The following is a 22,591-nucleotide window of genomic DNA, read 5'->3' as shown; positions in this document are numbered from 1 at the left end:
AACACAATGTAAAAAAACATCCACAGACATACAACAGCATCATGAATCTGACCCTAGACTCACCAATCACGTCCAGGTTGATGAACGCTTCGCCCTCGCCGTGCTTGTTTTTGATGACCACTTTGTAGCGGCCCTGGTCCTCCTTGATGGGGCTCTTCAAACGGAACTCGGTCTTGTCAGCGGACGTGTCGATGTTCTGGACGGGCAGACTCGAGCCCTCGAAGAACCACTCAGCATCGGCACGAGGGTAAGCATCGTAGGGCACACTCATGACGAAGGGTTTACCGGCATCCGTCACCAGATTCTGGTCGGTGGTTTTGATCTTGGGAAGAGCTGCAGAGGAAACAATCATCTTGTTAATAAACCGTAATAAACTGTGTCAATAAAAAGGCACCCGAAAGAGTCTTCGGTGAAACATTTCAGTGTTGACTTACCTGCCAGCTCCAGCTTGGCTTTTGCGTCTTTGTCTTTGGCGACGATTCTGTACTCGCCCTGGTCTCGAGGTCTGATCTCACACACCTGCAGTCTGTGGACTTTACCCTCGCTGATCATCTGGTACTTGTCTCCCTGGACGATGATCATGTTGTTCCTCAACCACTTCACCTCCACTCTGTCCTTGTTCAGCTCCACCTCGAACACGATGTCCGAGCCCGGGGGTTCGAACACGTCCTGTGGCGGTCTGACGATCTCCACCGGCGTCTCTGCGGGACAGAGAAAATAAAAACACTGTCACACATGAAGACATGAAGATTTTACCTCAGAGGTTTTTAAAAGAAGAGAATTGAAGACTTTACCTTCAACAAAGAGTCTCGCTCTGGTTCTTCTCTCATCTAATCCACAAGCATATTCACATTCATCATCAGGTCTGCACACCTTGATGATCAGTCTGCACACGTTTCCTTCTTTCTCCATGTGATATCTGAGAAACGCACGATAAAAATCCTTCATCATGAAACTGAACACACATTACTAACGTGAATCTATTCTGATCTGAGCTGTCAACACAAACTGTAAATAAAGACGATCGGTTGCCAACCCCCTAATAAAGTCAATCATGACTTCTCAGCCTGTTTTGATATCATCAAATAACTAAATAAAACCAAACTGATCAGAATCATGATCAGCCACCAGGGGGGATGTGGCTTCCCTTTAGATAAGGCATCATGTCGGCCATCTTTATTTAAAGTCTGTGGTTTGATGTTTACACTTTGATCCGACAGTTGGTTTCTTTTTCTTCATATTAATTTCAGAATAAAATATCTCTGCTGCTCGTCGACTATGAACAATGTTTTTACTTTGAATATGTTTAAAATTATAAAATCGTGTGAGAAATATGTTTTTATGTTGATACCTGGGTCCTTCTCGGATCTCGCGTCCATTCCTGTACCACTTGACCAAAGCCTTCTCTTTACTCAGCTTGCAGATGAACTCCGCGTCCTCAAACTCTGTGATGGTCTGGTCTTTGAGCTGCGTGGTGAAGTCTGTCGGAGCCTCGCTGATGATCAGCTCGGCCGCACACTTAGCGTCTCCGATCACAGCGGTGTACTCGCCCTCATCGCCCATGACGCAGTCCTTGATGGTCACCGTGTGTTTGAGGCCGTCGGCTCTGTAGACGATGCGTTTGCTGAGCGTCAGCTCCACGCCGGCCTTCATCCACCTCACTGTCACCTCAGGCCGGTTCACCTTACAGTTGAAGCTGATGGTCTTCTTCTCCTGGGTCTCGATGTCCTCGATTGGCTCCAGGAACTTCAGCTTCTCCTCTGAGGAGTCGCAGCATGGAAACCAAGTCAGACAAAACAAGAGCGAAACACCTCAAAGACGATCAGTGTTTAAATAATAGAGAAGATTCGTTGATGTTAAACTAAACTAGAGACATTGTGGATGTTCACTCTTTCTAACATGATGCAGAGAATTCAAACCTCGGTGTAGAATAGTTTGATAAAAACAACCATGTGGAATAAAGAGAGAGAAGCTTTCTGAGTTTACCTGCGACCTTGGCGCTGGCGGTGCACATGGCCTGTTCTCCTCTGTGATTGGCCAGGCTGATGGTGTAAATGGCCTCGTCGCTCTTCTGAGCATCTCGGATCCTCAGAGACAAGACGTTGTCCCTCTGAGCCATCATGTACTTGCTGCTCTCGAATATGGTCTCCTCGTTCTTCAGCCACTTGGCCTTTGCTCCCTCCGTGTTTGTCTCACAATTAAACACGATCTCGCTTCCCTCCTTCACCTCCGTGTCTTTGATCGGTGTGATGATCCTCAGTTTTTCTACAGCAAAGTAAAGAGTCGTTACATTCAAACCTTCGCTCTGTAAGAACCATAAATAAAAGAGAGGAAGATTCTTACCGATCACACACAGATCAGCTGACGCTCTGACGCTGCCGATAAGAGCGACGTAGCCACCCTCATCCTTCAGTTTGCAGTTTTTCACAATAAGAGCCCTTCTCTTTCCTTCGCTGATAGTATTGTACTTGTCCCCGGACTCCACCTCTTTATCACCTCTAAACCATTTCACCTCGTGCGTTTCCTTAGAAACGGAGCAGGCGAACTCGGCTTTCTCACCCTCCACCACTTCCTGGTTCTGAGGACGAGCGATGAACTCAGCTGCCAGTTCTGAGGGGGGGGGGAGAAGAGAGAGAAGATAATTTTTTTATAATGTCAGTTTGTAGACGTCTCTCCTCTAACCTTCGTATTTTTCTGCTTCCTCACCGTTCAGTTTGAGCGTAGCGGACGTCTTGACGGTCGGACTCAGTCTGCAGTTGTACTCGCCGGCGTCTTCCATCCTCAGATCCTGGATGATCAGGATCCGCTTGCGTCCGTCCATGATCTGCTCGTAGCGTCCTCCCTCTGGCAGCTCCTTGTCTCCTAGGTACCATGTGACCTCGGCACCAGCCTTTGACACCTCACAGATCATCTTCACGCTGTCCGTCTCTGTTCCCTCCACGTTGGACAGGTTCTTGGTGAATCTGGCGGCCTCCTCTGTGAACGTGAAGACAAAGAGAAGGTGAACACTGGCCTGAGTGTACGTCTCGACCTTTATCCTGTTTCCTCAGCAGAGAGCGGCCATTTTGTGAAAAGTTTGGAATATTCCACATAAAGAATAAATGAATCCTCACCGATGACGGTGAGCATGCCGGACGTCTTGGAGGTTCTGGCGTCGCACTCGTACTCTGCCTCATCGTCGAACACAGACTTGTGGACGATGAGGATCCTCTGGACTCCCTTAGAAATTATCTCGTACTTCTTTCCTTTCCTGATCTCGCTGCCGTCCTTGAACCATCGAACCTGGCGTGAGAGAGAGGAGACGTTACCACCGTCGGATCATCGTCTGATCGTCTGACACGAAGTGACGGATGGGGGCGGGTCTTACCTTGGCGGACTCACGGGACACTTCACATTCAAACTTGGCAGATTCCTTCTCTTTGACCTCCACGTCCTGCAGAGGCTTCGTAAACTCCACATGCGGAGCTGTCGACACAGACGACACGATTAGGTCCGACAGACTCAAACCCGGACATCTGCTTTTTCTTTATTTACACAAATAATTTAAACTTTAAACTAAAATCCTGAATTTCTATCACTTTGTTTTCTTGGCAGGAACTGATTGTTATACGGAAGCTAAACCAAGACACATGACGGAGCAGAGACCGAAAACTATAACAGCATAAAACTGTTTTATTTGAGTAAATCATATATTTTGAGTTTACTTTAAATATGGAAGCTCCGGTGGACGACTTTTATCTGTTTTAAATGATATTAAAATTATATGTAAAAATAAAAGCCTTTTAACACTTAATAATAGATTTTTATTTTAAATTCAGTGTGACTGGACTAACCTTGTTTTCAAATGAAGATAAATAGGTGAATATTAAAATAAATAAACTTGTTACAGGTTCTTTGTGACAGTAAGTGAAGCTGTGGAAGCAAATGTTAAATAAAAAACATTTGGTCCTTACGTGTGACCTCCAGGAAACATGAAGTCTTGAACTCCTTGGTGTCACATGTGTACATCTTGGCTTCATCCGGAGTGCAGTTGCGGATGACCAGCGCCCTCTTGCGGCCGTCAACGATCAGGTCGTACTTCTTGGTCTTCCGGATCTCTTGTCCTTCTCTGAACCACTGAACTTCTGCGTTCTCTCTGGAAACTTCACACTCCAGCGTGGTGGTCGCCTCCTCCTCCACCGTCTGGTCCACCAGAGGCTTCGTAAACTCCACTGCCGGCTCTGAGCACACGCACACGCACAGAACATCAGCTGATAACCACTAACCTGTCTGAGATGTGTTCAGTGTCCGCAGTGCGTTCGACCATCTCACCCCTGACAATGAGCTGAGCCTGAGTCTGGAAGTCTGTGGCGGTGAGTTTGACCTCGCCCGCCTCCGACAGCTTCACGTCTCTGACGGTCAGAGCGTGAACTCGACCCGCCACCCGAGTCTTCACCTGCAGCCACGAAGAAAAGAAAATTCAAACTTCGACACTTATGTTGGTAATTGAGTTGATGCACTTAAGGCTGAACCATGAACCTGCCTAGGGGCCCCGAGCATCAGGGGCCTCGAGCATCAGGGGCCCCGAGCATCAGGGGCCCCGAGCATCAGGGGCCCCGAGCATCAGGGGCCCCGAGCATCAGGGCCCTCGAGCATCAGGGGCCCCGAGCATCAGGGGCCTCGAGCATCAGGGGCCCCGAGCATCAGCGGCCCCGAGCATCAGGGGCCCCGAGCATCAGGGGCCTCAGCATCAGGGGCCCCTAGCATCGGGGCCTCGAGCATCAGGGGCCCCGAGCATCAGGGGCCCCGGCATCAGGGGCCCCGAGCATCAGGGGCCCAGAGCATCAGGGGCCTCGAGCATCAAGGGCCTCGAGCATCAGGGGCCCCGAGCGTCAGGGGCCCGAGCATCAGGGGCCTCGAGCATCAGGGGCCTCGAGCATCAGGGGCCTCGAGCATCAGGGGCCCCGAGCATCAGCGGCCTCGAGCATCAGCGGCAGAGTCAAAAATGACTGCTGTTTCACAAAGTGTGAAAGAGAGCTCAGAATATTAGTTTGTTCAGGGGCCAAAGAGAACCTTCTCCTCCAGGCCTTAACGTCCTGGAACCAGCCAAACGGAGGAAGGACATGCTTTCTAATGAGAGGAGAAGGAGAGCGAGAGCAGAGCCCTGAGGAACTCCACAGGGGTGGGCTGAGGAGGAGGAAGCATTCTCCCCACGCTGACAGTTAAGCTTCTGTTTTCCAAACAGGACTGAAACCAGTTTCGGGCGGTTCCCTGGATCACAACACATTTTTCCAGCCTCCTGATGAGCAGTTTATGATCAAACGCTGTGCTGAGGTCTAAAAGAATTCAAAAAGCACAATCTCCATTTTCTGCTGCTAAAATCAAATGGAACTGTTGAAAGAGCGATTTCAGTGCTTTGGTGTCGGATCCAGATTTAGAATCACTCGATAATTCAGTGAATAAAACGTCAGAAAACTGTGAAAATTATTCAATGTTTATTTTCTACCATTTGTTTCGTCAAAGTCTGAGAAAATATTTTCTATGAGTCAAACTTAGTTTCTACTTTAAATTATTGATCAGAAATCAGCTGATTAATCATCTCTGATCTACTGGAGGACGCAACAACCCTAACCCAGTTTCAGTCATTTTTATGTGAAACGTTGGATTAACTTGTTTTAGGTAAGTTTAAATTTTTCAGACGTTTGTCTCGATCATCAGTTAAATGTTAACGTTCGATCGTGTGTTGAGTTGAAAGTTAAAAGTCGAAGCTGCTCGTGTCTGGATGATAACAGCTGCTCTCCTATCTCTGGTTATTTTTAACTGCAGCACTGTCCAACACTGTAAAAAATCTACTTACCAAGGAATGCTCACAGTAAAAAAATAAAACTTTAGAGAAAAAAATAAGAACTTGATTCTAAAAACCTTGAGAGATTTTTTTAACCTGATTTTGAAGTTAAAATAATATTTCAGTAAATTTTAGTTTGTCTGAAGGAAACTAGTCTTATTAAAACAAACATAATTCTTCATCTTTAAAAAACTGTTAAAATCCACACACTGTAAAAGAAATCTGACTTTTGTGTTTCATTAAGTGATTTAAAAAAAATAATTGTGCAGTAAAATAAAAAAGATAAAACATTACATTTTAACTGTGTTTTTATAGTGTATGACAGTTCTGACTTTCACTGTAAAACTTTCCAAAGTGAAAACAAGTTCTATTATTACCCAAAAACGAACACACTGCAAAAAAATCTCCACAGATCATATCATTATTTTTGTTGGTTAAATGTGTGAAATGATTTCAGTCTAACTTTTCTTTGAAAGTGAAAACACACTTTGAGGATTTTAACAGACGAGGAAATAATAAACTAAAAGATTAATTTTCTGAAGGCACTCACCCGGTCGCTGGCCTCCATCTTCTTTCCTCCCAGGAACCACTGCAACTCGATGCCTTCGTACGACAGCTCGCACTCGAAGGTCGCCGTCTCTCCGGCCGTCACCGTCACGTCTTGCAGAGGACGCGTGAGGCCGATGGAGCGAGCTGAGGAACAAGGAGACGTGGTTAATGGACGCCGGTCGTCCTGAGCGGGTCTGAGCCCTAACCCTTTGTGAGACAGTACAAGTGGTGTCACTGCTCGACCAATCAGAGAGCAGCATCTCACTTTAGATAAAGACTGACGAGTCAAAAATAACCACAGCAGCTGATTGGCCAAAGACAGACTCATGACACTGGTATGTGATGAGGTGTCGTGGTTTTAAAAGTAGAAACAAATAAACAGAATGTTGTTTGTTTAATAATGAAATAATTTCAATAATAATATGGATGTTTAAACATTTTTATCATATTTATATATATTTGATCTTTTTATAGAATTTGATCTGACCATACGAAATAAATCTCTCACCTTTGACTCGGAGCTGAGCGTTGGATTTGGCGTTGGCTGCACAGAAGTCGACGCCCCCTGCCATGTCCATACGAACGTTATACAAGATCAACATGTGTTTGGTTCCCTCCTCTTTAATTTCAACGTCCTGAAACAAAACAAACTTTCATTCAAACTGTTTTTAGTGACACAAGCTCAGTTCTCAGCTGAAGTCGGACTCACAGGCGACTGGTGCAGAGGTTCTCCTTTCAGTTTCCAGTTCCCGTGGACATCGTCCTCTGAAATCTCCGTCTCAAACTTGGCTGTTTCTGTCTCTGTGACCTCCACGCTGTACAGCGGACGTACCACCTTGATGTCGCGCTCTGCAGGAAAAAACATCAGTTTCACAAACGTCTTCATGACATCGAGTTCAACGGCCAAGAATCTTACTCACTTTTAGAAATTTACTCCTTTGTATACTGTCAAAAAACAGATGTATAAATTAAATCCTCATTTACCTTCAATGTTGAGGTTTGCTGTTGTTTTATCGGAGCCGCAGTCGCAGGTGTATGATCCAGTGTTTGCTTTCTCCGCCTTCCTGACCATCAGGATGCGTTTCTTTCCGTCTGTGCTGATTGCAATGTTTTTGGAGGGAGTCATCTCCTGTCCGTCCTTGAACCATTTGACGTCTGCGACTGCTTTACTCAGTTCACAGACCAGCTTCACTTCATCTTTCTCCACGGCCGTGTAGTTCTGCAGCTTGGTGGTGAAGTAGAGGTCGCCCTCTGCAGAGAAACCAGGGGATTTCATGTTAAAGATATTTTTGAATCATCTTTAAAATGATCAGTTTGATGAAGGTGGATATTTTTATGTGACACTGACCGATGACAGTGAGCATGGCGGTCACGGTCTTGTCCATGGCCTCCACTTTGATCATGGACGTGTCGTCGATGGTGACCTCCTTGAAGGCCAGCGTGTGGATCTTTCCCTGATCAGACATGTGCACCACTTTGCTGGGATGAAGACGGATGTCGTTCTTGTACCAAACTACAGAGATTTTTTCATGAGAGAGTTCGAAACTGAATTCAGCCGTTTCTCGCTCCTTAACCGTCACGTCCTTGATCGGTTTGACAAACTCCAGACGAATACCTGAAAAACATGCACACACATTTTTGAAAGGACACCTCAAACAAAGAAAAAGTGATGTTTATTTAGATGTATTTTATTAATTCTACTTGGGGACCAACCAGAGGAGTATTAAAAGAAAACATGGCGTTACCCTGTATGACCAGCTTGGCTGTCGTCCTCTTGTCCTCGGCCTCGAACATGTACTTGGCCTCGTCGTCGTAGGCGACCGATTGGATTAACAGAACGTACATGTTTCCCTCCTGCGTAATCTGGTACTTGTCGTCGCTCTGCAGCTCCTGCGAGCCTTTCAGCCAGCGGAAACTCTTCGGCACCCTAGACACCTCGATCTCGAACCTCGCCTCGTCCTTCTCATACACCTGGACGTCATTCAGTGATGCCAGGAAGTTCAAAGGGAGTTCTGCAGGAAACAGTCGAGTCAGGTTTTCAGATCAGACTGTTGTTAGTGCGTTTAGTTCACAGACCCATTTCTAGAAGCTCGGTTTACCTTTGACCTTGAGGTTGGCTGAACATTTGGCGTTGGCGGCAGTGTACGCCACCTCTCCGGTCATCGAGACTCTGCAGTTGTACAGGATCAGAGTGTGTTTGCCTCCCTCCTCGATGATGTCGATGTCCTGTCAAATTCAATCACGAAGCCGCGTCACAAATCAACATTCATATATATTCATATTGTAGATAAATATAAAGTGATGAATGGAGGTGGTGCTCACAGAGGAAGGACTGAGGACTTCTCCGTTCAGTTTCCACTGGCCGTGCACGTCGTCCTCTGAGATCTCCACCTCGAAACGAGCCGTCTCTCCGTCAAACAGCTCTACGCCGTAAATTGGCCGTACGACCTTGATGTCCCGAGCTAGTGGAGAAAAAAAAGAAAAGAAGTGAAAGATGTGAAAATAACATGAAACAAGACAAAGCGATTGGAGTTGCGTTAAAAAATAAATCTCAATTTAATAAAACATTTGATTTAGTTTCAGAATTTAATTTTTTTTTTAATATATATAATCTTTAGTGAGTTTTTTTCCTTACAGGTTTTAGTTTTTTCTGAACGTAGTTTTCCTGTCGGTTAAAACAGGAGCCGCAGACGGGCCAAGCTAGCTTGTTAGCATGCTAACTTCAGTAGAAAGCGATAGAAGAGTCATCGTTTATGTCGTTTTACGTCTGGAGACAGAAGTTGGTCAACGAAGCAATGCTAGTGCTAACGTTAGCTGATTGATGCTGATGATAATGCTAATGTTAGCTGTGTAGGAAAACCTTGACTCTTTCACTGTTGTTTTTTACACGGGAAATAAAATTGAAATGAAAACGTCAGAACTGCAGAAACATGGAAGTTTAGTTTTTGTTTTACAATAAAAATAAAAATTCCAACGTCTCTGACCTGATGTGTGTTTACCTTCAATGCTGATGTTGGCCGAGGTTTTGTCGGTTCCACAGTCACATACGTATTTCCCTCTGTCGCTCGACTCCACTTTCTTCAGGACCACAGACCTGCGAGTGCCCTCTGACCTCATCACCACCATCTTGGAGGTGATGATCTCCTTCTCCTCGTGATACCACATGACCGGGACGTCTTTGCTCAGTTCACAGTCCAGAGACACCTCGTCTTTCTCCGTGGCCGTGTAATCCTGCAGCTTCACCACGAAGACTGCGTCGCCCTCTGGAACAGATCAACGGACACGAGTTTCAGGACGACGCACACAAACAGAATCCGAACATTAAGTTAATCGATACTGAAATTAATCCAGTGAAGATAGATTCATAGAAAAAAAGGAAGTAAATAAAACCAAAGTTGTAACAAAGCAGAAGTAGAGTTGAGTTACTTCTCAGAACATGAAATCATTCATTTTCAATATTACAAGCAGACAGTAAAGAGAGAAGTGAAGTTGTTACCTATCACCGTCAGTTTAGCGACAGTGTAAAGTCCTTTGGCTTCTGCCTTTATCTGGCAGGTATCATCTAGAGTCAACGTCCTCATTTCTAGACTGTGTCTCTTTCCTTCCACATGTGTGAGAACCGTACGGCTCACGTGAAGTTTGACTTCGTTTCGGTACCAAACCACCGGCACGTTCTCGTGGCTCAGCGCGAGCTCAAAAGTCACTGTTTTACCTTCTTTCACTGTTTGGTCCTGAAGCTGCTGCACAAACTTCAGCCTCATGCCTGGAATACATCAAGTCAGTGCACAAACATGGCTGTTTGTTGCTGTCTTGACTTTAAAAACATTAAATGACAACACGACATGAAGCCTGAGTTCTGTCTGAAACTTACCTTCCACCGTCAGCTGAGCGCTGGACTTTTCTCCCAACACTTCGATGGTGTACTGAGCCTCGTCGTCAAACTCACAGCTGTTTATGATCAGCATGTGTTTCTTCCCATCGTCTATTATTTCATATTTGGGGCTCGGGGTGACTATCTCCGCCCCCCTGAACCACATGACCTTTGGCACATCCTTGGTGATTGTGCATTCAAACTTAGCCTGTTTCTTTTCAGGCACTGAAACATCCTTCAGTTGATCGATAAAGCCCATTTCGATCTCTGGGAGGTGCGAATGATTCAGCCGTTATTCACAAACACTTTTCTTACCTTCTGCAATTCCCCCTTTTTCCAAGACTCACAAATGCAGCAACAAAGGACACACAACAAGACGAGGTGACGTGTATCTGCAGCTGATTCGTACCTTTGACAGTTAGCATGGCGCTGGTGACGGCATTCAGAGCCTGGTATGACACTTCGCCCGCCTGGTCCAGCTGGACGTTCTTCAGCGTCAGGAAACGTTTCCTGCCGTCACTTTTAATGTCGCACGTCTGAAAAACAACGGCCACGCAAACACGAGCTGATGACAAAACACGTTTTGAACTACATAAACTTCCCTTCTCAAATGAATTTCATTAAAAATATGAATTAAATTAAAATAAAGAATATATATTATTATTAATATTTGAAAGACACGTCGCTGTGATTCAAGCACTTCAGTAAAGCACCGACTGAATTCTGGGAAAAAGTTGAAGCTGTTTCTTCTGAGATGAGGAGTTTTGAAATCTCACCGGGGATCTGATCAACACTTGTCCTCTCAGCTTCCATTCTCCGACCACGTCCTCCTCAGATATCTCAGTGTCAAAGTTAGCCTCCTCCTTCTCCACCACCTCCACACTGGCGAGCGGCTTCAGGACCTCCGCCTCACGCTCTGAAATCAAACAAACACAATTTAGACGCTTGGACTCGACTTGTGGACTCAGGGATTTTCCTTCTGAGTTTCACACCGACCTCCCAGTGTGAGCTTGGCTGTGTATCTGCGATCCTCCACCACGATGGTGTAGTCTGACACGTCATCGGGCTGACAGTTGTTGACAGTCAGAGTCATGTCCTTCCCGTCTTTGTTGACCTCGACCTTGTCTGAAGGCACGAGCTCATCGTCGCCCTTGAACCACTTCCAGTTGGGCGTGTCCTTGAACAGCTCACACTTGAACGTGGCCTTAGCCTTGGGTTTGACGTGCTGGTCTCTCAGAGGCTTCACCAGCCAGTCTTTGATTATTTCTGATGACACATGTCACATGGTTATGAATGTTTTTTTAAACTTTATAAACATATTTTTAATCTTAAAACTTTTACTTTAACATGCACATTAAAAAAAACATTTAATCTTTATCTGCTGCAGTAAAAACATACTCATACATAGTATACTCAACGTAACTCATATTTTGAAGCTATTACATCGATTTCCTGTCAATCGTCGGATGTGACGACTAAACTCAAGATTTAATTAATTTCATTCAATCTTCGTGACGACGGCACATCATTCTGTTTCTCTAATAATAATTATAAATATTATTATTGTGTATTGTGGGGCGCCACTGAGCTAAACCACTATTAAATAGGTGTGATATATATATATAATATAATCCTGGGGGCGCCGCTGAGTCATTACCGATCACTTTCACGTTGGTCGTCGTCTTGACGTCCTCCTGTCCGTCCACCTCACACGTGTAGGCACCGGCGTCGTCGTCGGTGGCGTTCTGAATGGTCACAGCGTGCTGCATACCGATGATATTAATGGCCACTTTTCCGGCCTGTTGCTTGAGGAGAGCGCCGTTACGTTTCCAGACGACTTCTCTCTCTTTGTTCAGCTCACAGGTCAGATACATGGGCTGACTCTTCACACACGTCGTCTCTGGTTCCAGCTCTTTCAACCATTTCACAGGAAGCTCTGTTGACACAGATCAACTCTTTACTACTACTTTCCATTCATTGAAGTTCACTGGCGGTAGTACAAAAATCTTAATTTTTCATTAAAACAAGTTTAACTTCTAAGTTAAATTAGTTTCTGATGTTGAGACAACATTTGTGTTAAAATAAAAAAACCTCAGTGGTTTACCTTCTACGATGAGCTTGGCTGTGCACGTTATTTCCTTTCCTGCGTTCTTGGCCACACAGCTGTATTCACCAGTGTCGGACAGTTGAACATCAATAATGTTCAACTTGCGATCTTTGCCGTCAGAGGTGAACTTGTGCTTGGGGTCTTCACGCAGGTTGCTGCCATCTTTCATCCAGGAGGTGATGGCAGTGGAAGGTGAGACCTCACACTCAAACACAGCGGCGGAGCCGATGGACTCGGCTTCCTTTAGCACAATGTCCTGAAGCTTCTTGATGAACTTCAGAGGGACGGCTTTCAGCTTGAACCCTCCGAAGGGATCCTCTGGAGGTGATGGACCTTTTCCACCAGGCCTCAGGCCGCGGCCCCGCCCACCGTCACCAGGTGATGGCGTCTGTCTCGCTGCAACATCAGACACAAAAACTTATCAGGTTTGTTTAAGACAAGATGCGAAGAGATTTCAGACTCTGGGATGTTTTTAAGATCTTGTTCCAATCGTGTATCAGACGTCACTCAGTTGATATAAAAAACACGTTTAGTAAAAATCTGAGAAACAGAATCTAAGATTTTCCGTTCAAACTGAGAATCAGACCGAGCTTCAGAGAAGAGCCTCAAAACTCAAAGACGACAAAAACAACTAACTACACAAACATCACACACAGATAGAGATAACACAAGTAACTGTAAAGTAAAAAAGCATCTGTGTGTTCATGGACACACATTTCAAAGGTCATATGATGTAAGATTAAAAGATTTACACAATAAACAACGTACACTTTACGACACTTATGGAACAGGTGATACTGCTTTAAACATAAAGACTAAAAACCGTTAGTATGTGAGTTTGTTCTCACCACCGAATCCTCGGCCTCTGCCTTTCGCCGGCTCCTCTGATGGTTTTCCATCTGGACAAGAAAGAGTTAGATGAGTTTTATGTTTCTCTGTTAACCTAAATACTCCAGAGGAAACCAAGAGAAAGATTCACGCAACACTAACGACAAACATGATAAATGAGACATTGCGACAATCAGGGGACGTCACACGATGAAGAGGTTATGACGAGATGATGACAAGGACATAAAGAGACGAAGACGATGTGAACACTGGTGAAGACAAACGTCTGATGACAGACATTAAAGGATGGACACATGACGGGTGGACGGAGATGAATCATGAGGTGGAGATTAACGATGGTCACGTGATTAAACATGGAGTTGATGAGATGAGTCGTCAGAGGTTGGATGAGTCCATGGTCGTCAGTTTTTCAGCCTTCACCTCACCTCGTTTACCGCCAGGCATTCCTGGAGTCTCCAGCACCCCATCAACCCCTTCACCATCCCAGTCGTCTGGAGGAACCAGCTCCCAGCCCCAGGCCTCCTCCTCTTCCTCACCAACCTCCTCCTCTTCGAACACCTCCTCCTCCGGCTGCGTGGGAACCTTCTTCATGTGCACAGCTCCAGGAGACACCTCCTTCACAAGAGGAATCCTCACGCTATCAGGTTTCTCCTCTGCTGACGGCTTCTTCAGAACCTTCTTCAGCGTCAGGGCTTCAGTCGAGTCTCTTGGTGAAAGTGTTTTTTCAATCCTTTTGGGCTTTTCATCACTTTGCTTCTTCCCGAGAGGGACGTGATCCAGTTCCTTTGCTTTTTCAGGTTTTGGTGAAGGTGTCGTTTTGGGCTCCACCTTTTTGAGCTGCTCAGTAGGTTCGAGAGACTTTTCTTCTTCTACCTTTTCTTTACTGACTCTCAGTGATGGAGTCTTTTGGAGTTTGACACCTTTGTTAAAGATGTCTGTTGGTTTTTGTGGGAGTTCTCTCTCTGCATCTTTCTGCAGGATCACTTCTTTCTCTCCTGGTTGAATCAGTTTCTTGAGTGGAACAACTGCTTCTTCTTTCTTTCCAGGTTTCTCATCCTCCTTTTTGGGTGTCATTGTCTTTTCAACTTTTCTGAGCTGAGTTTCATCTCTTGGACTTTTTCTCTTTGGTATTTTTATGTCCACAGATTTCTTTTTCTCCTCTTCAGGTGTTTTTTCAGTTTTTTCTTCCGTCTTGAGGACTTTAGAATAAGGTTTCAACAGAACCTTCTCTTTCTCTTTATCTGGTGTAACTTTAGGTTTTCCACAAAGCTTGTTGGCAGCAGAAGGTTCCTCAGGCTCTGGGACCTGATCAACCTTATTCTTCAGCTGGATTTCTGTCTGGTCTTTGTCAACAATGTGAACGACCTCTGGACTCTTGACAGGAACGTCTTCATGTGTTCTGTATTTTACTGCAGCACTGGGTTGATCTCTCTGTGGCGTCTCAGCTCTCTTGAACGGAGTTCGTACGGTATCTGTCTGTGCTTGACCTTCTTTCTGAGCTTTTTGAGGCTCAGCTTCTTCAGGTTTCTGAGGTTTTTCAAATGGTTTCAGTGTCACCACCTCTTGTTCCTCCTCTTTCTTTGGCAGTTTCTTTATTTTCTTCTTAGTTAAATCTGGTTCAGGCTCTTCGTCTTTTGGAGCTTTAGGAGTTCTGATCCATCTTGATTTCTCATCTTCTGCCTCTGGTTGTTCAGGTTCCTGCACAGATCCCAGTTCAGACGTCTCTTCAGCTGCAGTGAATACTCTTTCTCTTCTGCTGAGTGTTATCACCTCTCGATCTTCTCTGTCCCGAAGCTTCTGAACCGTTAGTTCTGTGTCATAATGTCTTGTCGTGTCAACTTTGTGAGTTATGACTTCCTTCTCTGGCTCTTTGGGCTTTGTTGGCACCTTTTTGAGTTTGATCTTTTGCGGTTCTTCTTCTGGTTTCCCTGATTTTTCAAAGGGTTTGAGTTTAACTGATTCTTTCGGCTCGTCTGACTTTGGCAGTTTAGTGATTTTCTTCTTGTCCACACTTGGTCTGTCAGATTCCTGCTCTTTCTGTGGTTTTATAGTTCTTGTCCAACCTTCTTTCTCTGTTTTCTGTACAACTACGACTCGTTCAGCTTCCTCAAAGTGTCTTAACTGAACTGTCTCTTCCTCTGCAGTGAAGAGTCGATCAGTTCTTCCAAGCGTTATTATCTCTCGATCTTCTCTGTCATGAAGACCATGAGCCATTAATTCTGGGTCGTGACGCCGTGTCACTTCAGCTTTATGAGTTTCAACTTGTTTCTCAGGCTCCGGAGGTTTCACTGGAATCTTCTTCAGCTTCACCATCTCTGGTTCTGGTTCCTTCTCTTTGAGTTTTCTCGTGAATTTACTCCTCAGCTTTGGTGAATCAGGTGTTTTTGTCTCTTGAACAGGAACCTTACCCTTCTGTTTAAAAGGTGGCTCTGTGGTTGAGGCATTTACACCTTTATAACATTAACATACAGACAAACAAGAAGCTCAACATTTCATATTTAACAACACAGAACTCACACACGCTTGTACTCTATGAGACAGCAACCAACATAACATGGATGAAGATTTGTTGCCTATTTACATGAGGAAGTAAAGAAGTAAATGTTTGGTACCTTTAGTTGGTCCAGGAGCTGAAACTGGTTCCATATCTGTAAGAATTTCAATAAGATCCATGTAAATATTCACAGAACAAACAATGACACAAACGTGATTCATTCAAAGACAAAGACGTTAATTCCTCAAAGACAGAAGGAAAACCTTATGTTCAGATGCTCATCATGATGCACCAAGAGAAACATTAAAGATTATTTAGCTTCTTTCTGTGAGATTATAGAAAAGAAAATAGAGCCACAAACATCAGACCAACATATTGAGACAGACAACAACAGGACGTGACTTTGTGTGAAGATTGAAGACAAACAACATGAATGACAGTTAGAGAAGAGGCGTTACCTTCAGGTGGAGACATTTCCTCCAACACAGGAGAGCGTTCAGCCTTAGCGGCCGGAGGAGATGGTTTCCTCTGCATCGCTGCAACTTGAGCTACAACAACGTCAACTGGGTTAAATCACTGGCAAAGATCTGACAAACAGACAGAAACTCAAACCAAACAGACACATTTGAAGAATTCAAACTGTTGTTGAGAACCAGGCGTGACAAACACAGTCAGACAACACGGTTGACAAACAGAAGAAAACTACCTGAAGGAAGAACGACTTTTTCTGCTGGAACCTTTGGTGTCAGAGGAGAAGGTTTCTTATCCTCTGGAGGAGAAACTTCACAAGCACGAGGACAGAAGATAAAGTGGCAACACATTAACAAAGACAGATTCAAGATGAAAAGAAAAGAGAAGAGTGCACAGGTCAGACAAACACAGAAGCAGCCACAGTTTCAGGTTCAACAGTGTAAAAATCTACCTGCAGGGGGCGCTGCTTTGGCTGCAGCAGCAGGAGCTGAAGGTTTCGATGATTTTTTCTCCTCTGGAGGAGACACTTAAAAATATACGATTCCAAGATTACGACCAAGAAAACAACACGGTCAGATACAGAAGCTGCACTGAAACAATACCAGACTGAGGAAACACCAAGAAACTATAAAACACAAGGAAAAGAAAACAGACAGACAGCAACATATAAATCCAGGTGAGGAACTACCTGCAGGGGGCGTAACTTTCTCTGCAGCAGCAGGAGTAGGAGGTGAAGGTTTGAGTGCCGGTGCAGATGGTTTCTTCTCCTCCAGGGGAGAAACTTTAAAATACAAGATGATCATGGTCATATTAAAGAAGAGAATAAGTTCAAACATGATGAGAAACGAGTGAGACAAACAGGACGACACAAACAGAAGTGAAAACAGCAGGTCAACTGTTAATAAGTCAAGATCAGACTACCTGCAGGGGGCGCACCTTTCTGTGCAGGAGCAGCAGGTAAAGGCTTTGGTTTGGGTGCAGTTGGTTTCTTCTCCTCTTGAGGAGACACTTTAAAATACAAGATTCCAAGATCACGACCAAGAAAACATTGTGATCAATATCACGACTTATAAACGATGATTTAAATACAAATAACTTCACAAACAAACAAAAGAAGTAACAGAATGAAGAAAGAAGGTCAACGATGAAATATGTTAAGAGAAGAATACGTTTTAAAGACAAAAAGAGGGTTAATGCGACCATGTGAAGATTAGAGTGAAATGTCTTTTAGTTTTGTATGTGAGTATGAAAAATGTGAACATCTTTGAAGAGGAGTTGATGAAGATCATGAACCTGAGCGGCTCAAGAACAACAGATTACCTGTCTGAAGAGTTTGTTGTTCAACCTCCTCTGTTCTCTTCTTTGGTTTGTCATCATCAGCTCGTGTTAGAGGTTTCGTTGCAGAGGTTCTTGTTTCCTCAGAGGAACCGACTGAAGCAGGTAGAAGAGTTTCTTGCTCAAAAGGAAAATATTTCTTCTGTGGTGGAACCTTAGGTTGTTTAGTCAAAGAAACCTTGTCTTTAGATTTCTTGGACAGTGTCACTTCTTCAGGGACAAAGGTTTGTTCAGGAGCAGTAAACATTTTGGGAAGAGAAGGAGATGTCTTCTTTGGTTCAGTTTCTTCCTGAAGAAGGACAGTTTTCTCCGGCAAAGGAATCTGAGTTGTAACTGGAGATGACACTCTCCGACGTTCTGGGATTGATGTTGTTGCTTGGATGAGTTCCTCTTCAAAAGACAGTTCTTCCTGTACAGGACGTGATTTCTCTGGAAATACAGTGTCTTCAACATACATTTCATCGGTAGCTTTGGGAGTTTTTGTAATGTCTTCTTGCGGAAACTCAATCTTTTTACCCGGCCTTGCTTCTTTCTCAGGAGGAATAACTGTCACAGGATGAGACAGCATGGTTTTAGGTAGAATCCTGGGTAAGTCTTGTTCAGGAGGCGGTGACTTGTGTTTACTACGAGGCGAAGACATGTGTCTTTCAGATGGAACCACTTCCACAGAGTCAGCTTGCTTTGAAGGAGCCACATATTTAGGTCCTCTAGACTTCTGCTGTATTGTGACTAATTCAAGTGTAGCAGAGATTTGAGGTTTAAGCTCCTCCATTGCAAAGAGGATTTCTTCAGGACATACGGATTTAGGTGATTCAGTCGTGTCTGTCTGCTCTGTACAAGTTTCTTCTTTGAGTTTTCGTTCTTGAGCACTTGCCTTGTCAGCCTCTTCTTTGGATGCAGATCCAGTGTCAGGAGGTGAAACTTCTGTCTTTGCAAGATGAGTCATTGCAGTCTTTGGTGCGATGTCTAGCTTTGATGGTGTAAGTGTAAAGTTCTGTAGAGGCGGGGAGACTGACGTCAGAGACATTTCATCTCTCAGGTCCACATCTTCTTGATCAAAGTCTTCTTCATCACATGGTTCAGTGTCTACGGATTTTTCAGCCTCCTTATATTCATCTTGTTGATCTTCACAGAACCATAAAGAATCTTTCACCATTTGTTGCTGCATTTTCAAAGTGATTTCTTCACTGGACTCCCTCAACTCAAACGTCCTCACTTCCACTTGTCTCTGTTCAACTTCTGCTGCAAGAGAATTCCTTTGTCCACGACTCTTTCTGACAGAAGACTCCTTTCTGTCTTCAACCACTTCTGTTTGTTGACGATCAGTCTTCAGGCAAACTGACGTCATTTTAAGATTTCACCCAAGAATGAAGATTTGCACCATGGAGCGGTGGCCAAGAGGAAAACAACACAAAACAAAAACCATCAAGAATCAACGACAAAGTCAGTGTGATAATATTCTACTGTCATGCTTGTTTTAAAAATCACTACCTATCTGCTGTGGAGCTTCTTTAAACTCTGACCCAACTTTTCCAGAGGGAGTGACCTCTTCTGGATTCAGGGACAAATTAACACATCTGGTCAAACTACAGAGCAGTGATTCTTTTTTTACTTTCTAAAAGTAATGAGAAACGTTAACGAGAAAAGTTGTTTTGATAATTGATATGACGCAACAAACAGTCAACACACATGACGGCACAGAATCAGACAAAACATTTGAAGAATTAGCTGAAGACATTTCAGAATAAAAGATAGAAATAGTGAGTAAAAGATCAAGATGAGTAAGGATAAGTCAATCTGATGTTTTAAATTTGTTTGCAGACATATCTACCTTGTTGTTGAGGCTTAGCCTGAAGTATACGTTTCGGTGTTTCCAAATCTTGTGGTGCGGCGGGTTCTAGGTGGTGCACCATTTTTTGTGCCTCTGGAGTCTCCCTTGGTTCTTCAGGAACTTTCTTTGGTACCTCTGGAACTGTCCCACGTGTTTTCTGAATTTTGTTTTGGGCTTCAGGAACCCTCTTTTCAATTACCTGAACCTTTTGGGGTTCTTCTGGAACCTTCTTTAGTTCCTCTGGAACCAATTTTGGTGTGTCCAGGACTTTCTTTGGAGTTTCAGGAACCCTCTTAATTTCTTCCACTACTTTTTGGGGTTCCTTTGGAACCTTCTTTGGTGCCTCAGGGACGATTGCAGGTGTTTCTTGCGTTTTCTTTGGAGCTTCAGTAACCCTCTTTGTGTCTTGGACAACCTGTTTTGGTCCTTCTGGAACCTTCTTTGACACCTGGGCAGACCTCTTTGTCTCTTCGAGAACCTCTTTCTTCGGTTCCTCTGGTTTTGTTACGGGAATATAAGCTGGTTTTCTTGGAGTCTCTGGTTTCTTTGGTTCTGAGACAACTTAGAAGAACATTTATTTATGAGATGATGATCTTTTTAACCATATTTTGAAAGAAAAATCCACGATTGAAAGTGGCACTCTAACGAGTGCATAGCTCAAAGATATTCATGGAATATATTTAAATAATATTATTTTGAGATAAAACATAACAAATTATTGACACAATAAACTATTTAAACACAAAACAAGTAGAACAAAGTGATTATTAACAGGTTCTCTGCAGTACCTTTGGTTGAAACAGCTTCAGCCTTTGGTGCAGGTGGAACTACAGGTCCTTCTGCTTTGATTGCATCTTGCACTTAAGAGAACATTACGTATGGTTTAAGCTACAGGTAATGACCGAGGCTAAGGTGGAATCAAAGATGACACTCTTAACGAGTGAATTCAGAGTCAGAAAGACGAAGAAAAAGATTGAAAGTCAACGATTGATACCTTTAGCTGCAAGACGTTCTGGTGTGGAGGGAGAAACCTTGGTTGTGGTTGGAGGAACTACAGGTTCTTCAGGCTTTGGGGTTTCTGGTACTTTGAAAAAACATGATACATACATGTTCAGTAACCTGGTAACCACCAAGATCTAAAATTACAGTCCACTCTAACGAGTGCTTAGAACAAAGAGGACAAGAAGACACAGAACATAAAAGACAGAGAACCAGTCACAGGACCAGAGATATTAAAGATGGTCCCTCTCACACCTTCTATTAAAATCTCTTCAGCCTTTGGTGAAGTTTCCTTTACATCGATTGGCTGAACTACCACTTCCTTTGATTTTACTTGATAATTAAGTTTGTTTGAAGAACACATCGAGCTTCACTGTCAAAGTTATTTATTCCTCCAGTTAGTGTAGAAGAAAATATATGAAGCTGTTTCCAAACACCGTAAAGCTCCAGATACATTAGAGCCTCAAGATGTGAAAACATTCAAGACTTAAACATGTTAAAAAGCAACATGGAACGAAACATCAAGAAAGACGTTTAACACCACGTCTTTGTAGTTGATCAGAAGTAAAACCAAGTGTTTACTACTTTACCTCTCGCTTTAGGAGCTTCTGCTTCTTTCTTCACAGCTTCAACTTTCACTGCTTCAGGTTCCGGCTTCATTTTGGCCTCAGGAGGGAAAGGTTTTGTTTCTGCTGTTGTTGGTTTGTGTTGATAAGGTTCAGGACTGACCTTCTCTGGTTCAGCACAAACTGAAGGTTCTTCAAGGTTTAACAGAGAAATACGAGACAACAGAGCGTCAAATGCTTCAAGAGTTTAGTGAAAGAAGAAAAACACAAAACACACACATGTAAAGAACAAACAGCTGAAAGACGAACGACCAACAACACAAAAATATAAACTTTCCACAACAAGTTATACAGACAGACGTCAGGAGAAACATCTCAAGATCACGTGTTTTGTTTTTTATATTATAGAGTTTTCTTTAATCTCTAAGTGTCATGACCGCCACTAGGGGGTGGTAAATGCCTCATTAAACAGATCTGTGTATAATGTCAAACCTTTACCTGTGAATCTGCTGTTTAATGTTAAATACATTAGAAATATATAGAGAGGATTCAGTGTATTCTACTGTTGTAACATAAATACTGATCAATTCAATAAATTGCTAATGATTTTACAAAAGCTCTAAATTTGCAAAATCTGAATTAAGAAAATATTTCTTCATTTAAATATTTTTCTTTTTTAAGTTCAACATCTACAATTTCGTACAAAATTTTATTTTAAGTTGATTTAATTTAAGTCTAAAAAATTCAAAAAAGCAAATACATGTATCATATTAATTAATTTACCTTCTGGAGCCAGAGCTTCTTCCCACTGAGCAACAGCGCCACCCTCAGGCTGCAGCTTCTTTGCTTCAGGTACTTTAAAACATTATCACTGATTTCAGTTTTCTGACCACAGTTGATTCTAACATCAAGATTTTTTATTAGCAGCTCATTAAGAGAAACAGAAGAACCAACAATGAGACTGAAGAAGAAAAGACTTAATACGTGAACGACTGAGACAAAAGAAGAAGTTACCTTCAACTGGCGCTGCAGCGTCAGAGTGTTTCTCCTCCGCTCTCCTATGAACCTCAGCAACTTTAAGAATCAAGAGAGTTCACATCAAAACCATGACGAGAAGCATCTACTCTCTACTGCCATCTACTGGACAGAAAGCCGCTTAGCATTAGCAAGAGCGTAAGAGGAAGTGGAAAGACTCAAGAATGGGAAACACAAACACAAATAAGACAAACAATAAAGTAGAAGACAAGACCAAACCAACGTCTACGGCACAAACAGCTCAAGCGTGAGAACGTTAAAAAGCTTCTGTGAGCAGCAGGGGGCGTTTGAAGCGTTTTACACGTGAACCAGGTGAGCGAACACAAACGGCAGCTTTGACCAGCGGCTTTGTTACGTTACAGCCACAAGCTTTTTTGTACGTGTTTATACCTTCAGGGATTTCTTCTCTGCTCTCGAACTGAGTCTTCTCAACAACTTCCTCTACGGTTTTTCTCTCTTCTGGTGAAGAAGAAAACTGAACTTAGAAAAAAAACTAAGTCCAACCTGTAGAGACGTCGCACGTCTCTAATTATCTCCCGTTATTAATTTACTTCAAATAGACTGCAACAGTGAAGAAACATAACGAGAACGATTAATGACAGAAAAACATATAAAAGACGAAAACACAGGGAGAAGACAGACGATCACTTTATACGCTGA

The 22,591-nt window shown here is 43.5% G+C and overlaps 3 protein-coding genes across 57 annotated transcripts in view; all 3 read right to left on the bottom strand.

Annotated features, from left to right (window-relative positions):
• The window catches only part of LOC118120114 (abl interactor 2-like), an 882,953-nt gene that overhangs the window by 562,608 nt on the left and 297,754 nt on the right, over positions 1 to 22,591 (bottom strand). The window lies entirely within an intron of this gene.
• The window catches only part of ttn.1 (titin, tandem duplicate 1), a 161,173-nt gene that overhangs the window by 81,543 nt on the left and 57,039 nt on the right, over positions 1 to 22,591 (bottom strand). For 15 of the 50 annotated variants that reach the window (XM_035174322.2, XM_035174331.2, XM_035174330.2 and 12 more), the window contains 42 exons: positions 22,322 to 22,390; positions 21,911 to 21,970; positions 21,680 to 21,751; positions 20,921 to 21,088; positions 20,326 to 20,415; positions 20,120 to 20,191; positions 19,332 to 19,892; positions 18,992 to 19,051; positions 17,087 to 17,173; positions 16,854 to 16,946; positions 16,617 to 16,691; positions 16,401 to 16,475; positions 16,153 to 16,242; positions 15,813 to 15,848; positions 13,200 to 13,250; positions 12,349 to 12,747; positions 11,902 to 12,180; positions 11,241 to 11,510; positions 11,021 to 11,160; positions 10,654 to 10,780; positions 10,245 to 10,511; positions 9,870 to 10,136; positions 9,373 to 9,636; positions 8,696 to 8,835; positions 8,473 to 8,599; positions 8,119 to 8,385; positions 7,722 to 7,988; positions 7,358 to 7,624; positions 7,083 to 7,222; positions 6,882 to 7,008; positions 6,375 to 6,517; positions 4,312 to 4,435; positions 3,954 to 4,220; positions 3,368 to 3,465; positions 3,114 to 3,282; positions 2,707 to 2,976; positions 2,344 to 2,610; positions 1,987 to 2,265; positions 1,352 to 1,760; positions 795 to 919; positions 435 to 701; positions 64 to 333 (listed from right to left, as the gene is read on the bottom strand). In XM_035174322.2, coding sequence (XP_035030213.2) covers positions 64 to 333; positions 435 to 701; positions 795 to 919; positions 1,352 to 1,760; positions 1,987 to 2,265; positions 2,344 to 2,610; positions 2,707 to 2,976; positions 3,114 to 3,282; positions 3,368 to 3,465; positions 3,954 to 4,220; positions 4,312 to 4,435; positions 6,375 to 6,517; positions 6,882 to 7,008; positions 7,083 to 7,222; positions 7,358 to 7,624; positions 7,722 to 7,988; positions 8,119 to 8,385; positions 8,473 to 8,599; positions 8,696 to 8,835; positions 9,373 to 9,636; positions 9,870 to 10,136; positions 10,245 to 10,511; positions 10,654 to 10,780; positions 11,021 to 11,160; positions 11,241 to 11,510; positions 11,902 to 12,180; positions 12,349 to 12,747; positions 13,200 to 13,250; positions 15,813 to 15,848; positions 16,153 to 16,242; positions 16,401 to 16,475; positions 16,617 to 16,691; positions 16,854 to 16,946; positions 17,087 to 17,173; positions 18,992 to 19,051; positions 19,332 to 19,892; positions 20,120 to 20,191; positions 20,326 to 20,415; positions 20,921 to 21,088; positions 21,680 to 21,751; positions 21,911 to 21,970; positions 22,322 to 22,390 — 7,695 coding nt within the window. The remainder of the gene's footprint in view (positions 1 to 63; positions 334 to 434; positions 702 to 794; positions 920 to 1,351; positions 1,761 to 1,986; positions 2,266 to 2,343; positions 2,611 to 2,706; positions 2,977 to 3,113; positions 3,283 to 3,367; positions 3,466 to 3,953; positions 4,221 to 4,311; positions 4,436 to 6,374; positions 6,518 to 6,881; positions 7,009 to 7,082; positions 7,223 to 7,357; positions 7,625 to 7,721; positions 7,989 to 8,118; positions 8,386 to 8,472; positions 8,600 to 8,695; positions 8,836 to 9,372; positions 9,637 to 9,869; positions 10,137 to 10,244; positions 10,512 to 10,653; positions 10,781 to 11,020; positions 11,161 to 11,240; positions 11,511 to 11,901; positions 12,181 to 12,348; positions 12,748 to 13,199; positions 13,251 to 15,812; positions 15,849 to 16,152; positions 16,243 to 16,400; positions 16,476 to 16,616; positions 16,692 to 16,853; positions 16,947 to 17,086; positions 17,174 to 18,991; positions 19,052 to 19,331; positions 19,893 to 20,119; positions 20,192 to 20,325; positions 20,416 to 20,920; positions 21,089 to 21,679; positions 21,752 to 21,910; positions 21,971 to 22,321; positions 22,391 to 22,591) is intronic. The other 35 variants (XM_035174324.2, XM_035174323.2, XM_035174326.2 and 32 more) reach the window with 35 other exon arrangements.
• LOC118119907 (fibrous sheath CABYR-binding protein-like) lies at positions 17,180 to 19,284 on the bottom strand. Its single transcript, XM_035174384.2, has one exon. The coding sequence runs from the start codon at positions 18,846 to 18,848 to the stop codon at positions 17,451 to 17,453; it is 1,398 nt and encodes a 465-aa protein (XP_035030275.2). The 5' UTR covers positions 18,849 to 19,284; the 3' UTR covers positions 17,180 to 17,450.

The sequence above is a fragment of the Hippoglossus stenolepis genome, chromosome 13, assembly GCF_022539355.2.
Source record: "Hippoglossus stenolepis isolate QCI-W04-F060 chromosome 13, HSTE1.2, whole genome shotgun sequence".
NCBI lineage: Eukaryota > Metazoa > Chordata > Actinopteri > Pleuronectiformes > Pleuronectidae > Hippoglossus > Hippoglossus stenolepis.
The sequence above is the reverse complement of the archived record's forward strand: the minus strand, read 5'-3'. Positions and strand labels throughout refer to the sequence as shown.

Bases quoted from the DNA above. Each gene is read 5' to 3' on its own strand.
- LOC118119907 (XM_035174384.2), bottom strand. From the start codon at position 18,848: ATGACGTCAGTTTGCCTGAAGACTGATCGTCAACAAACAGAAGTGGTT.